Source organism: Panthera onca, chromosome A2, assembly GCF_046562875.1.
Source record: "Panthera onca isolate mPanOnc1 chromosome A2, mPanOnc1 haplotype 2, whole genome shotgun sequence".
Classification (NCBI taxonomy): domain Eukaryota; kingdom Metazoa; phylum Chordata; class Mammalia; order Carnivora; family Felidae; genus Panthera; species Panthera onca.
In genome coordinates this window covers 113,938,227-113,952,303 of record NC_138340.1, presented here as the reverse complement: position 1 = coordinate 113,952,303, position 14,077 = coordinate 113,938,227, and the positions used below count along the sequence as shown (strand labels likewise).

The window sequence follows — 14,077 nt, the reverse complement described above, 5'->3', positions numbered from 1 at the left end:
CCATCTCATTCAAAATGGACACCATTTAGGGGTGCCTGGGTGGCTCAGTCGGTTAAGCATCCGACTTCGGCTCAGGTCACGATCTCATGGTCCCCAGTTCAGATTCCGTGTCCCCTTCTCTCTCTGCCCCTCTCCCGCTCATGTTCTGTTTCTCTCTTTCTCTCTCAAAAATAAATAAAAATTAAAAAAAAAATTTTAATGGACACTTAAAATGGACACCATTAAGAAAATTAAAAGGCAAGCCACAAATTAAGAGTGAAGTATTTGCAATATATGAATTTAACAAAGGAAGCATACACAATACAGCTCTTCAAAAAAGTGAAGGGAATGGCCAGTAAGTTCAAAGATGTTCAAATCATGATCCATCATGCAAATGCAGCAGACTAAACCCACAATGACATACCTCCATGTATCTATTAGATGGACTACAACTTGGTAAGGACGTAGAGCAATCGAAATTCTCATATACTGACGGTGAGACTGTAAAATAGTCCCACCATCTTGGAAACCCAACTGGCAGATTCTAATACAATCAAACACACATTTGCCATGAGACTTTCCTTCGTAGGTATTTACCCAAAAGAAGATATATGTTCACACAAAGATTATAGAGGACTGTTCATAGCAGCTTTATTCATAAGAGCCCCAAACTGGAAACTCAAATGTCCATCAACTGGTGTATGAATAAACAGGTTGTAATATGTCTCTACAACAGAATACTAATCACCTACAAAAGACCTACTGATCTCCTCAACTTGGAGGAATCCCCAAACCTTATCATTCAAGGAAAGAAGCTAACACAGACGAGTACAAATGAGTACAGAACATGAACTCTAGGAAAGGCAAATTTAACCTAGAGCCACAGAAGACACATCTGTTGTATGGGGGATTAACGTCAAAGAGGCACCGCTTCCAGGGGTTGGAAATATTCCATATCTTGATTGTGGTAAATGTTTTCACAAGCTGTACCCTTAAATGCATGCAATTTATTACATGAAATTATACCTGAACAAAGGTGATTTAAAATAGGAGAGAAACACAACTGGTTCAGATACAGTACAGCTTCTCTGACAGACTGTTAATAAGTGTATATATTGGTAAAATATTTTTGGAAGGCAGGTCATCGATAGGTATTTTATTCATTCACCAGGTAATTCTACATGTACAAATCTATTCTGGGTAATAATCTGAAATAGGGTAACTCTTCATGTGAATAGATATTTATAGTCTGTTTTATGATCATAAAAAACTGCAAAGAAAAACACAAACCCTTCAGGTCAGACAATAGGGAACAGTTAAAATTATGGATAAGCCATGAAAGAGACTGTTTTGAAGCTACATAAAATAGCATTTCCAAGGAATTTCCAATAATACAATAAACTACTTATGTCAAAATATTAAATAAGAACTAAATAAAAATCATACCTAAAATAATATCTTAACTTCATAAAATCTGAATTATAAAAGAGGCCAAAAAAAGGAAACAATTACCACTTCTGGGTGGTAAAACTGTAACCTTTTCTTTATCCTTTTCTGTATTTTCCACATATTCTGTAACTAATAAAAAAACTTTGTTTATAATAAAGACATCCTTATAAAAGAGCTAGTATTCAATGTTCGAACGTACCATGCAACTTTTAAGTAATGATTTTAAGTTCTGGCTTCATATTTCAAAAGAGTTAAACTTATCATGATGGAAGTTCTATCAGGAATCCCAAAGCAATAATAAGGGGTTTTCCACAGGAATTCTCAAGTAAAAACAAATCATTTAACAGTGCAAACCAGCAACATTAGGTGGCATGAGTGCTCCAGATGCTAAACCACAAAGCTTAACACTTGCCTGAAAAGAGCTTTGAGATTTTCCGGTAATTCAGTTCGACCAGCATATCCTGGGTTCATCGTAATAAATATTCCAACTGATGGCTTCAGTGCGATGGCTTCCCCAAGAAATACAAATCTACCGTAAGAAGAATGTTGATGGAATTAAACGTGCTCATTGAATGTGAATACACAATGACAAATGCATACTACTGCAAAATGCAAATTCTTATTAGGCAGCTGTTGATTCTGGGTGATTTTCTTTACAATTCACATGCATACAATTTTGAAAATCTTTGAAGCATGTTTATTAAAAATACACTCCCTTCCCCACAAAGAGTTACAAATATGGGAAGTATTGTTTTATATTTTAGCATGGCCATATATGCTGGAATATAAAAATGAGGACTTGGCTACTTAAACATCGAAATGGGATGTCATTTTTGCCTTCAACATGGGCTGCAATTCCTTGAATGGGACGCTGCAAAGACAGAAAATATCCATGTTAAGAGGACAAAGTGACATCTTTGTTCCACCTTTATTAAGTCTATTTACTCACCTTCCTCCTTCACTGCCTCCCATTTATTCAGCAAATATCTACTGACTACCACGGAGAGGCAGAATAGTGTGGTGGTTAGGAAAGCTATCTGTGGAGCCAGATTGTGAGTGTTCAGAGAGCAGCTCTATCACTTTAGGTATGTTCCAATTCCTTCATCTCATAAAAAGGAAAGGGGGTGGTGATAATATTATCTACTTTACTGGATCATATGAGGATTAAAAGAGATTATACGTATAAATGGCTAAGAGGACAACGCCTAGAATATGGTACACACTCAACAGATGTTAGCTATGACTATCGCTATTCTCATCACTTAAATGCATTGGAGAAGAAGTGAAAGATGTGTAGAAAGATCTGCAAGGGTCTAGTTAGGCTGCTGATGGACAGAGCAATGAAACAGGCAAGAGCCAGAGGAGCCAAAGTGAAGGACAGTAGAAGGAAACTTTCAAATGATGGTAAAAGAGAAAGTGCTCTCTCTTGTTGAAAAAGGCAAGGGCTAGAGTAGTCGAGGAGCTGGGCCTACCTCACACAAGGGAAAGGGAAAAGAGACACAGATTTTAGGACTAAGAGCTTCTTAGATACTAGATAACTAAGAGAAGATGGATTTTGTATAGCCAAGGTAATAAGGGAGAAACCTTCAATCCCAGCATATCAGGCCAGGGAAGGCAGAGAAGCCTGACAGGGCCACTCACAGAGAGGGAGTTGCTGTAAAAGGGCCCCTGCGTGCTCTCCCGTGATACAGCAGGGATAGCCACAGTGAAGGGTATAGACTTTGAGGGGGTAGAGCCAGCAAGATGCGCATAGGCTTTGTTGTTGAGGCATGGTTCCACCTCTTAAATTCTTGAATATAAAGAGCATGTAATAATTCATGAAAACATCATGAAGACTAGCCGTCTGTCCATGGGCCAGCCTGAGACAAACAGGTACAACTTACATACACAGAGACATGGACAAAGAAGAAACTACCAGTAAGTATAGTTAGGAGTATCCAGAAATCCTTGCACGGATCAGTTATCTAAATCTCCTTAAGAAAGGATGGCCTCGGAGCACCTGGGTGGCTCAGTCAGTTAAGTGTCTGACTTCGGCTCAAGTCATGATCTCACCGTTTGTGAGTTCGAGCCCCGCACCCGGCTCTGTGCTGACAGCTCAGAGTTTTGAGCCTGTTTCACATTCTGTGTCTTCCTCTCTTCTCTCTGCCCCTCCCCTGCTCATGCTCTGTCTCTCAACAATAAATAAATGTTAAAAAAAAAAAAAAAAAAAGTAAAGAATGGATGGCCTCAAATGACATCTGGGTTACATCAAATAATAAGATTTTGACTAAGAACTAAATGAAATACATCTGGGCAGGGGGAGTCAAAAAGGAAAGAATCTAATCTTCTCTAACATGGTCTTAGAGTAGGGGCAGGTAAGGCAGCAGACATGTGGTCATAGTCAAGTGGTATCCCAGAGCCATGTGATAGAAGCACTGAGAGGTTTTTTAAGAGGTGGGAATTTCTAGATGTCATATACAGTAAGTGAAAACTTCTATAATAGAGTCACAGTTTCCAGGGGCTTTCCCTCACTGGGAGATTGAACCGTCCCTATGGATAAGACAGCTAGCTGAGCAAAATGCCCTAAGGAGTGCGAGTAAGTGGGTAGGCCAGATAAAATGAGATTTCCCTGTATACAAAAAATAGTGCAAAGAAAACCACAAACAAATGTTATAAAGGAAACCACTATAATACTAACTTCTCAAATTAAGCCATCAGTCCCCAAGTGCCAGTCATGTTTTGTCTTTTAGAATGTGGCATCATGTTGAGATGCTGTTAGGCTCTGGATATATCTGGGAAGTTTTTTGGAGTAACCAAGTAACGAGCAGAGCGTAGTGTGTACTCTGCTGTGATGGAACATTGAGCAAGCAGTGTTGGTGGAGACACCAGGATTTTGATTTTGCATCTATTAAATATAAAAGGCCTACGGGGCAGCAAGTGGAGTCCTGAGATGCTCCAACAGGCACTGCCTTTGGAGGTCAAGGTATCAGAGAAAGGAAGTCTGGGCACCCAGCAGCCACCAGCAGACAGATGGTTCTCAAAGCCACATGACTGGGTGGAATTACCAAGGGAATGAGACCCAAAGATTGAGCCTTGTGACATCTAGTACTGATAGGTCAGAAAATAATAACAAAAAATAACAGCAAACACTGATACAGGGCTATGTGCCAGACACTTGTCCCAGGGCTCTGCATTTAGTCACCACGATGATCAGTAAGATAGTTTCTATACTTTTTCTGATTTTGTAGATGAGAAGAAATCAGCCCAGGGGCATCCCTGAAGCTGGGAAAAAACCAGGAGGATGGTGGTGTCTTGGAACCAATGTGAAGAAGCGTGTCCGGCAGAATGGAGGGACCGATTGTGTCCAGTGCAAACAGAAGGTCAAGTTAGAACAGAACGGAGAACTGCTAAGTGGATTTAGCATCATCAAGAGGGTTTTTTTTTTTTTACGTATAAATGTAGTACACCTTTGTTGCATTCAACAATTAAAAACCGCTAACAAAAATAGGAGGTTATTCAAAATCATTCTTCAAAATAAACCAGTTCCTCTTATTTTATCCATTTCACGAGACACAGATAGGCAGCAAGCGAAGAAGATGAGGTTTGCTTTTATCCATTTTACAAGACGCAGATAGGCAGCAAGCGAAGAAGACGAGGTTTGCTTCACTGTTTGTTTCTCTTTGTATCAGTAACAAGAGAAAAAAGCCAGGCGCTACTCACCTCTTTTTCCTGTTTCTGATGGCATCATGTATCATTTTCACTTGCACTGCCACCACTGACAGAACCTCCACAGAAATTCGATTGAATTCATCAAAGCAGCCCCAAGCTCCTGTCTGCACCAATCCCTTATAGATATTTCCTATGGACTAAATCACAGAGCGAGCCATTGAGAATTTAACAGAAGAAGGTTTTGAGCTATTAGTTTCAATCATTCCAAATCAGGAATAAATAATATTGTCAGAATATAACATTTTATGACTATCTTACTTTGTAGTCCATTTGCTCTGAACAGTTGAATACATAAACCATCATGCCAAGGGCACGTCCAAGATCTTTGGTGGTTTCTGTTTTTCCTGTACCTGCTGGGCCAGCTGGGGCTCCACTCATGGTTAAATGAAGTGATTGAGTTAAAGTGATGTAACACCTTTCAATAACAAAAAATACCAATGTTACAGGCTGATATCATATTTCTAGAAAACATAATGGAGAATACAACTTTGTTTTTTTAGTTTAAGAAGTCAGGCTCTACAATATGGTCATAACAATCAATATTAATATACCTAGGATTTGTTCGTGGCAATAACAAGAGTCAGAATAATAATTTATATCAAATTTAATTTTAGGTTGGCTACTTTAAAAAAAAAAAGCATGTATTGCTTTTTCTTATTTTCTAAGAGCTGTGTATCAATACAAATAACACTTGATTTGTAATGCCATTGAATTTCTGATATGTCTAGGTAGAGATACTATTGATGTCAGACAACGTCTCAAAACTATTGTTTATAAAAGAAAAACAGAAATCTTGGTGATGAATTAAACACTGACTTCATTAAACTGATACTTAATGAATACATTAAAAGATGAGATATGTAAATATATATAAATGTAAAGTATGCAAATATATATGTATTTCAATATATAAAGCAACTACACAAAACAAAATTTGTTACATTAAAATATATATCAGGAATTCATTTTGAACATGTTGCTACATGCATTTAGATTAGGATAATACCTATTTTTACAGGAAAGATTCAGAGGTTCTCCGGCTGAGGAGAATTATACAAAGACAGAATTTAATACTTGTAAAAGAAGAAAAACTAACAAATAGCAAGGATCTAACATGAGGTTTTCATAAATTACTTCTGTCTTACTACAGACAGTGGACCTAATAGAAAGACATACACATGGACATCTGTAGTCAAGGGACTAGGGTCTACTTTGCCAATCATCAGATGTTAATTTTAAATAAGTCTTTTGACATCAATGTGCCTCTCATTTCGTATTACAACGTGCCTCTGTAATATGAGGAATTTATTGTACGGATTCATTAAAAATGCCAAAGATAGATGCCTTAAAAAATTCAGAGTGCTAGGCAAACAGAAGCAATTACTTATGCAAATGTAAAGTGTATCTATATTTTACGGTCATCACATGTTTAAGCACATCTTACAATGAATATGGAAAGCAAAGACCTCTGAACTAGGAATTACAGTATTTTTTTATACTGCAGACTATCTGCTAATAATCTTCTCTCATGGTTCCAAGTTTTGGTTGGACATGTGGCTATTTGCTCCAACTAGATTTCCCCCCACCCTCCAGCCAGGAGCAGCCAAGTGACCAAACTCCAATGAACACACTGTGTGCTGAAATGCTGTAGAGAAATCCCACAACAGCTCCTTCTAGATCTTTTGCCTTCTTTCACTTGCCAAAACAAAGGCGGAAGTCTTGTTTGGCATGTTGGCCACTTGCCAGCCTGTACTACTGAGCTCCTCTCCTCTGGACTGTTACTTATGCAAGTGACACATCTGCCTCCATGGACTTGACCTCATTATGTTTTGGGTCTGTCTGTAACGGCTTATCTTTCACACTCCTACCCAGTCCACCTGCACTCCAGCCCAGGTCTCTCAGTTACAAGCTGGTTGACCTACGCCTCTGAACCTGCCCACGTAGGGAAGCAGGAACTGTTGCGGAGGTTGACTGCCCTGCCTACCACACACAAGGGGAAGATCAACATCATACGAGATTTAATGAGCATGTTTGGAAGGCAACATTGTGTTAATGTAAACAATTAGTAAACAACCCAAAAAATGTAATGGAAAAGAAATGTTCACCAAGTGAACATCTTACACAGCACCATTCACTCTATCAAAATGAACATTCAGCTTCCTTTTAAGCTGCAAATAAACCACATAGTGATTTTTTTTTAATCAAAAAGTTAATAAGCTATTAGTCCTCACTTACTGGCACACTCTGAAGTGTCTCTTCCCATCTTCTCCTACACCCTGTGCTTCCCTTCTTCTCATCTTTATTTATAATGGCACATATATAGTAGACTTTTAGCATTTGAAGTTTTGACTACTCTCAAGTGATTTTGTCAAGATACAAATTTTAATCTCTCACACTGAAAGAAGTACATAAATTAACCAGTTAAGATAGCAAACAGAGTTTTAATTAGAGACAAGTTAAAGAGAACTGAATTAGAAAAACAGAATTACAATTTATCAGTGATGAAATCAGGAGCAGATTAATACAAGCAAGAATAATCACAAAGCTAGTGCAAGTATTTCACGGACTTCCTAAGACCATCAACACAAGCCAGCTTTACTGACATATTTAAAACTGCTGACACTGTCTTTTTTTTTTTTTTTTTAAGAGATGGAGAGGGACGGAGCGCAAGCAGAGGAGGGGCAGAAAGAGAAGGAGACAGAGAATGCAAAGCAGGCTCTAGGATCTGAGCTGTCAGCAGAGAGCCTGATGTGGGGCTCGAACCCACAAATATGAGATCATGACCTGAATTGAAGTCAGATGCTCAAGCGAGACACCCAGGAGCCCAGAAAGAAAAATGCCTACACTTTCATTCTCAGATAAACTGTATGTATGGTGAAACTGGAAAAGTAGGAACACTCTTGTGATTTTGAGGTGTCATTCCTCTTTCACGAATGCCCATGAATATACATGCTTTCTCTCACCAAGTAATTCAACAGAGGATGGAATACTAATACAGAATTTCATGCCAAAGTGGTTTATCCTTTCCTACAACATTCTGACGGTATGTATATATTGACTTAAAGTCAAGTGGCAATGAACTTTTAATAATGGTAATCCCCTCCCCTTTGACCTACTTGAGCCATATTGGCTCTGTGTTTATCTCTTGAACGGGCTGATGTCTTTCTCATCTTAGAAACTATGCACTTGTCTCTGCCTGTCACTTTCTGCCTTAGGATGTTTGCATAGCTAGTTCCTACTTGTCATTTACGTCCCAACTCAAATATCCCCTTACCCAATCTATAGTGGACTCTCCATTCAAAATGCTTTTTAACATATCACCCTATTTCATTTTTGTTTTACCATATATTACCACCTAAAATAACTCTGTTAATTTGATTATTGTTCCTCCTCATTCCCAGCCATTCACATGCCACAGTCAACGAGAAAGTGCATTCTATGAGAGCAGGACCCCTGTCTCTTTAATTAATTCTGGAAAAGCGCTCAGCACAGTATTTCCTAAGTGTTTGTTAAACCATTTCATGGACCTATGTTCCCACTTTTCTTTTCTTCACTGTAGGTAATCCCTCAAAAATTAATCTGAATGTAGGCAATTCCTATGTTTACACTTTCCATAAAGGGAGGCAATTGTGGGAGGCAGTTACAAACCGTGGAATCAGAATGTTAGCCATGGATAACAGGAGACAATGGACTCAATGATCACAAGGGCTGCCCTCTGCCATATTAATCTGGTCATGATTTCATGATCTGTCTATCCAGTGTCTCTATCTCTGCTTCTCTAATTTGGTTCTCTTGACCTTGTCTCAAACTAAAGTCAATGTCTACCATGCGACTCCATTAGCCCATTTACACACATTTTCATAGTTTCCACGTTTGTTCATCATTTTCTCTCACACCTTTCTGTTCCATCTCACACACCCTTACCCACACTAGGGGACTACTCTGGTTCACTTTTTCTCAGCTGACTTCCACTTATCTTTGTTACCTGTCAGTTAAAGGAGTGATCACTAGCCGAGGACTGTTTCCTAAATATTCATAGAAGTACTGGAACTGGGCATCACAGATATTTACGAAGCAGTGTTTCTGGGAGTCCTCCCACTGGTGACGAAGTTGAGAAAGCCAAGCAAAGGCTTGGGGACTGACAACCTGAAAACATCACAAGATCATTACCTATCACAAGATATTACAAGGACAATGTGTGTTTTGAGGCAACACACTTTATTCACCTAATCGGTTCTGCTGATTCACATTTTATCTCTAAAATTCTCACAAGACAGCAATCTCTTCAGGCTATTGCAAATCACAACTGCAGATGGTCCAATACTTCATCAAAACTATGTGTAATAAAAGCCTTCATTTTAAGAAGGCTTTTACTGTAAAACAACATCAATTTGTTCAAGCAATGCTTTTTTCCCCTTTTATGAATCAGCCCAGGGGATTTGATCCCTTTTCTAACTTTATACTCTTATCATTGAAATCAGATGGAAAAATACACTCTGTAGTAAAACATATAAACCATAATTTCTTCATGTCAGAGGTATCAATAAACTATACTTTCAACAAAGTCCATTCTAAAGCCAGTTTTGCTTTTAGTAGATTTTCCACTTCATTTTTCATTAAATTAAATCATAGTATTTTTTTTTCATTGCCATTCTTTCTTTTCTTAATCCTATCCATTCTTTTTCCAATTTGAAAAAACAATTCCAGTCTCTTTCAATACATTTGTGACCCTAGGACTTCTTGGGAGCCATTTAAGTTACCAAAATTATTATCTACTAAATGTTCTGATGCCTACATACATCTCAACATTGTACAACTGTATATATTAGATGATCAGAAATTAGACAAAGTCTTTACCTCTTTGAGTACAAAGGACATATTTTAAATCACAATTCATCCTACCGTAAGCCATCACCACTGAAAAAACATAATAAAGTATGTAAAAAGGTGGAAGGTCATAATCAAAGAATAGTTACCAATGGTCCATTATCAAAATGAGAATACCTGGTAAGTGGTAGAGGGGATCAGTTTTGGATTAGCAATTACACAATATCACTGATGGTCCTGAACTTGGAAGAAGTATTTTTTACATTTATGGCTTACACAAAGAAGCAGCGCTGGCACTTTCTGGAGAGAATGAAAATTCACTTTGATTTTAATAAATTGAGAAAGAGCTAGGAAAACAACAGGAAACGTTTCAAAATACATACATGCATTCATATTGTAAAAGGAATGGTCTTGCTTTAGAGTGCCATCACCAGCAGACAAAAGAGGGGTGAGGAGAAAGTAGCCAACAGGCATGATTCACCAATGTTGTTCAGGAGACAAGCACACTTGTGACGTTTCTAAGTAGAAATGTATTTTAGCAAAAAGCTGAGAAAATTCTTTCACAGGAAACAGTGCCAGTATTTAGGAGACACAAAGGCTCTGTACAGAGGTTAGAAGGATATTCATGCCCTGAAAGTGACTTCTGCAAAGAATGTCATTTAGCCTTTAAAAAAAAAAAGGGGGGGGGGGTGACCAATATTCCTCTTTCTTCCAAAGGAAACTAATCAAAGGCACACAGAGAAGTTTTAAATGACAATCTTTTTGCTATTGGCTGGGTAAGCCAGAGAGGTGAAAACCACAGGCCAGCAGACCAAGATGATGATGTGTAGAAAAGCCTGAAGACAGGGAAACGAACACGGTGACTCCACGAGGTTCTTACATCCTAGGTTAGTTTTTGAGATGGTATGGATTGGAGGTTCCTGACTTGGCAAAACTCTGATGTGTAAGATTTGGGATAACTCTCATGAAGATAATTACTTAAATCAAAGTCACTCACAGTAAGTGTAACTAAATTCATAGAACTAATTAAAAATATACAACTTAAAAAACACCTTTCTTGGAAGTACTCTTGACAATAAACACCACTTTTGGGAAACAACACACAATACATGAAATTTCTATGAACTTGCCTTCTGAGAAATAAGTTTGGCCACCACATCTCTGGCATGGACGTCTATGGTACAAATTGTCATGATCTTCTGCCTATCTCCAGGTAGAAGTTCTCCCAGTAAAAGGGCTATCAGTGTATTCAACTGAGAAATCTACAAGAAATTTCATAAAGAGAAGATAAGTGTTACAAATATAGAATCCAACAGTCCAATTTGTGAAGAGCACACTAGCTTACAAAACCGTTTCAAGTATGTATCTCAGCTAGCCCTCAAACAGCCTAAAAGTAGAAGAGAAAGGAAGGGATGTTATGAAATTAATTACTTTAAATACAATAAATATTTTAACACCCCTCTCACCCTAAGCTGAGACTCAAGAAGGCAGGCAAACATGAGTGATGACAAAGCCAGAGGTAGAAGCCAGGTTTTCTGCCTGCACTGCACTGACTTTCTGCCCTAATGATGATAAATCCACAACTTTGCTGGGATAGAAAAGATTACAAATTTGAAAAGTCAAATTGAGCTAACCTCTGTAAAAGTATAGTAAGAACTAAATAACAAGTGGTTTTGGTTATTTGGGTTTTTTGTTTTGTTTTTTGCGTAAGGGATAGGACAATTACTTTGAAAATATTTAAGACGTATAGGGGAAGACTATCCCACTTAATTCTTCTTACTCATATCCCTATTCTTATTAGGTCCAGTGATTTCTTACACCAATATTTTTCACACTACAGGTCTCTTTCCAAAGAATGCAAGGGAATGAAATGGAATTACAGGGAAGAGAATGGAATAGAAAATGTTGCATTACAAAAGAATGTGTATTGTTTTGTGAAACTATTTCAGTTTCAGACTTTTGAGGGTATACATACATGTGTAAACTAGATCTGATATAAAATATTTACCATTAATTGTGTCAAATCTAAATTAAAGTTACTCTCTTAAGCGGTCATTTTGTGAGCATATTTATTTACTCAGAACATGTCTGCCTTATTCAAGGCTTATTAGCCAGCCTTGCCTCCCCACCCCCGCCAAATTCTGCCTTATTTCAGGGTAACAGAGTAAAATAATACTGTCCCCTTTTTCCTTTTTTTCGCCCCGCAAAGGAAAGTCAATTACAAACCGTTAGAGCTCCTGAGAGAGTTGGTAATGAGTGAATATGACACATCACCAGAGGCTCTCAAACCTTTGTGACCTCCTGTCAAAAACACGCTTCCTACAGCACTATTAACACATCCCAGAAAACAGCCAACACTGCAGACTTCCCCAAGCCCGCTGTGCAGCTGAACTGGAGAAGGTTATGTAACTGTACTATGAATGGAGAAGGCAGGCCGAAAGGTAATAACCATAACACACAGTTTATATGAAATCAGATTGTGCAAGGTGCCAGGCACTGACAAACCATATTGTCCACATCGTTCGATTCAATCTTTGCAAAAATCTATTACTATCCTAACTTTGCAGATGAAGAAACTGAGGCACAAGCATATTAGCAGGGGAGGGGTAATTCAAATCCAGACAGTATGCCTTCAACGCCTGAGCTCTTACTGGTCACATCACACAAATTTTCTCTCCCAGCCTCAGCAAGACCAACCCACCACCAACTTTGAGGTGGAGAAATCCACTGTGCAAGAGGCATTCGAGACAGGGGTGCCTGGGTGGCTCAGGTGGTTGAGCGTCCAACTCGATTTCAGCTTAGGTCATGATGGCACAGTTTGTGAGTTTGAGCCCACGTCGGGTTGTGTACTGACAGTGCAGAGCCTACTTGGGATTCTCTCTCTCCCTCTCTCTCTGCCCCTCCCCTGCTTGTGCTTTCTCTGTGAAAATAAACATTTTTAAAATTTTATTATAAAAAAAGGTCTTTGAAAGGGATTCAAAATCAAACCCAATGGAAAGTTTGTTCAAAGGAATAAAAAATATTTACTTTAGACATTCACAATATACAACATCCTTATAAGCATTTATCTACTTTTAATAGTTTACGTCTATAAAATGTGGCCACTTTATTTAAAAAAAAAAAAAAAGCACACGTGATCATTATTTCACACACACCATGTTCACTATCCCCTGGATTTTAGGTTCCATGAAGGCATACGTGTGCCTGTCTAGTACATGACTTTATCCCCAGAGCCACTAAGGGGCTAGCTGTCAAACAGTAGGTACTCAGTCTTTGCTGAGTAGATTAATACGTGTACATTATTAGCCTCTGCACATGTAAGCTGACCAACAAAATTCATATGCATGTTGGTTAGAAAAGAGGTGTTTTGGCATTGCATATTTTCTCATCTCGGTTGAGACAGCCAGTCTTTAAAGTCTCAACTTGTATACCAGTTCCAGTATTTGGTTAAAAAGAATTGGCTGTAACGACAGTAATAATAACTTATGCCTTGTGAGAACATTTATAATTTCAAGTGCTTTCACATGCGTTGTCTTGTCTGAGGCTCCTACAACCTGTGATTTCTCCATTATTGATTCATTTTTAACAAAAGTTCATCCAAGTGAAAGATGATTAAAAATACAGCTCGTCAACATTATCTGTTCAGCATCCTATGTTGGGGATCTGACATTTTTCGGGATTAAATGTTCCTAGCAATGCTCTTTTTTAAGCCATAAAATTCTGTACCCACAAAAATAGAGTTATAAAAGGTCTATCATTTCGGTGGTAGCATCAGGCACTATCACTAGATGGTCATATTATCAATACCTACAAGTTTATGGCCCATGACATATAAAATGTACCTTGGCAGCTTTTAAAAAACATATAGCCTGTCGGGGTGCCTGAGTGGCTCAGCTGGTTGAGTGTCCAACTTCAGCTCAGGTCACGATCTCACGGTTGGTGGGTTCGAGTCCCACATCAGGCTCTGTGCTGACAGCTCAAAGTCTGGAGCCTGGTTCAGATTCTGCCTCCTTCTCTCTGCCCCTCCCCCACTCACACTGTATCGCTCTCAAAAATGAATAAAAGCTAAAAAAAAAATTAAAAAAAAAAGAAAACATATAGCCTGTCATGTAAT

At 38.3% G+C, this 14,077-nt stretch overlaps 1 protein-coding gene across 1 annotated transcript in view; it reads right to left on the bottom strand.

Moving 5' to 3' along the window:
• DNAH11 (dynein axonemal heavy chain 11) overlaps positions 1-14,077 on the bottom strand; it is a 359,440-nt gene that overhangs the window by 201,208 nt on the left and 144,155 nt on the right. Inside the window, exons 31-35 of the mRNA XM_060632677.3 lie at positions 11,094-11,225; positions 9,122-9,282; positions 5,395-5,551; positions 5,128-5,273; positions 1,841-1,957 (exon numbers count right to left, since the gene is read on the bottom strand). Coding sequence (XP_060488660.3) covers positions 1,841-1,957; positions 5,128-5,273; positions 5,395-5,551; positions 9,122-9,282; positions 11,094-11,225 — 713 coding nt within the window. The remainder of the gene's footprint in view (positions 1-1,840; positions 1,958-5,127; positions 5,274-5,394; positions 5,552-9,121; positions 9,283-11,093; positions 11,226-14,077) is intronic.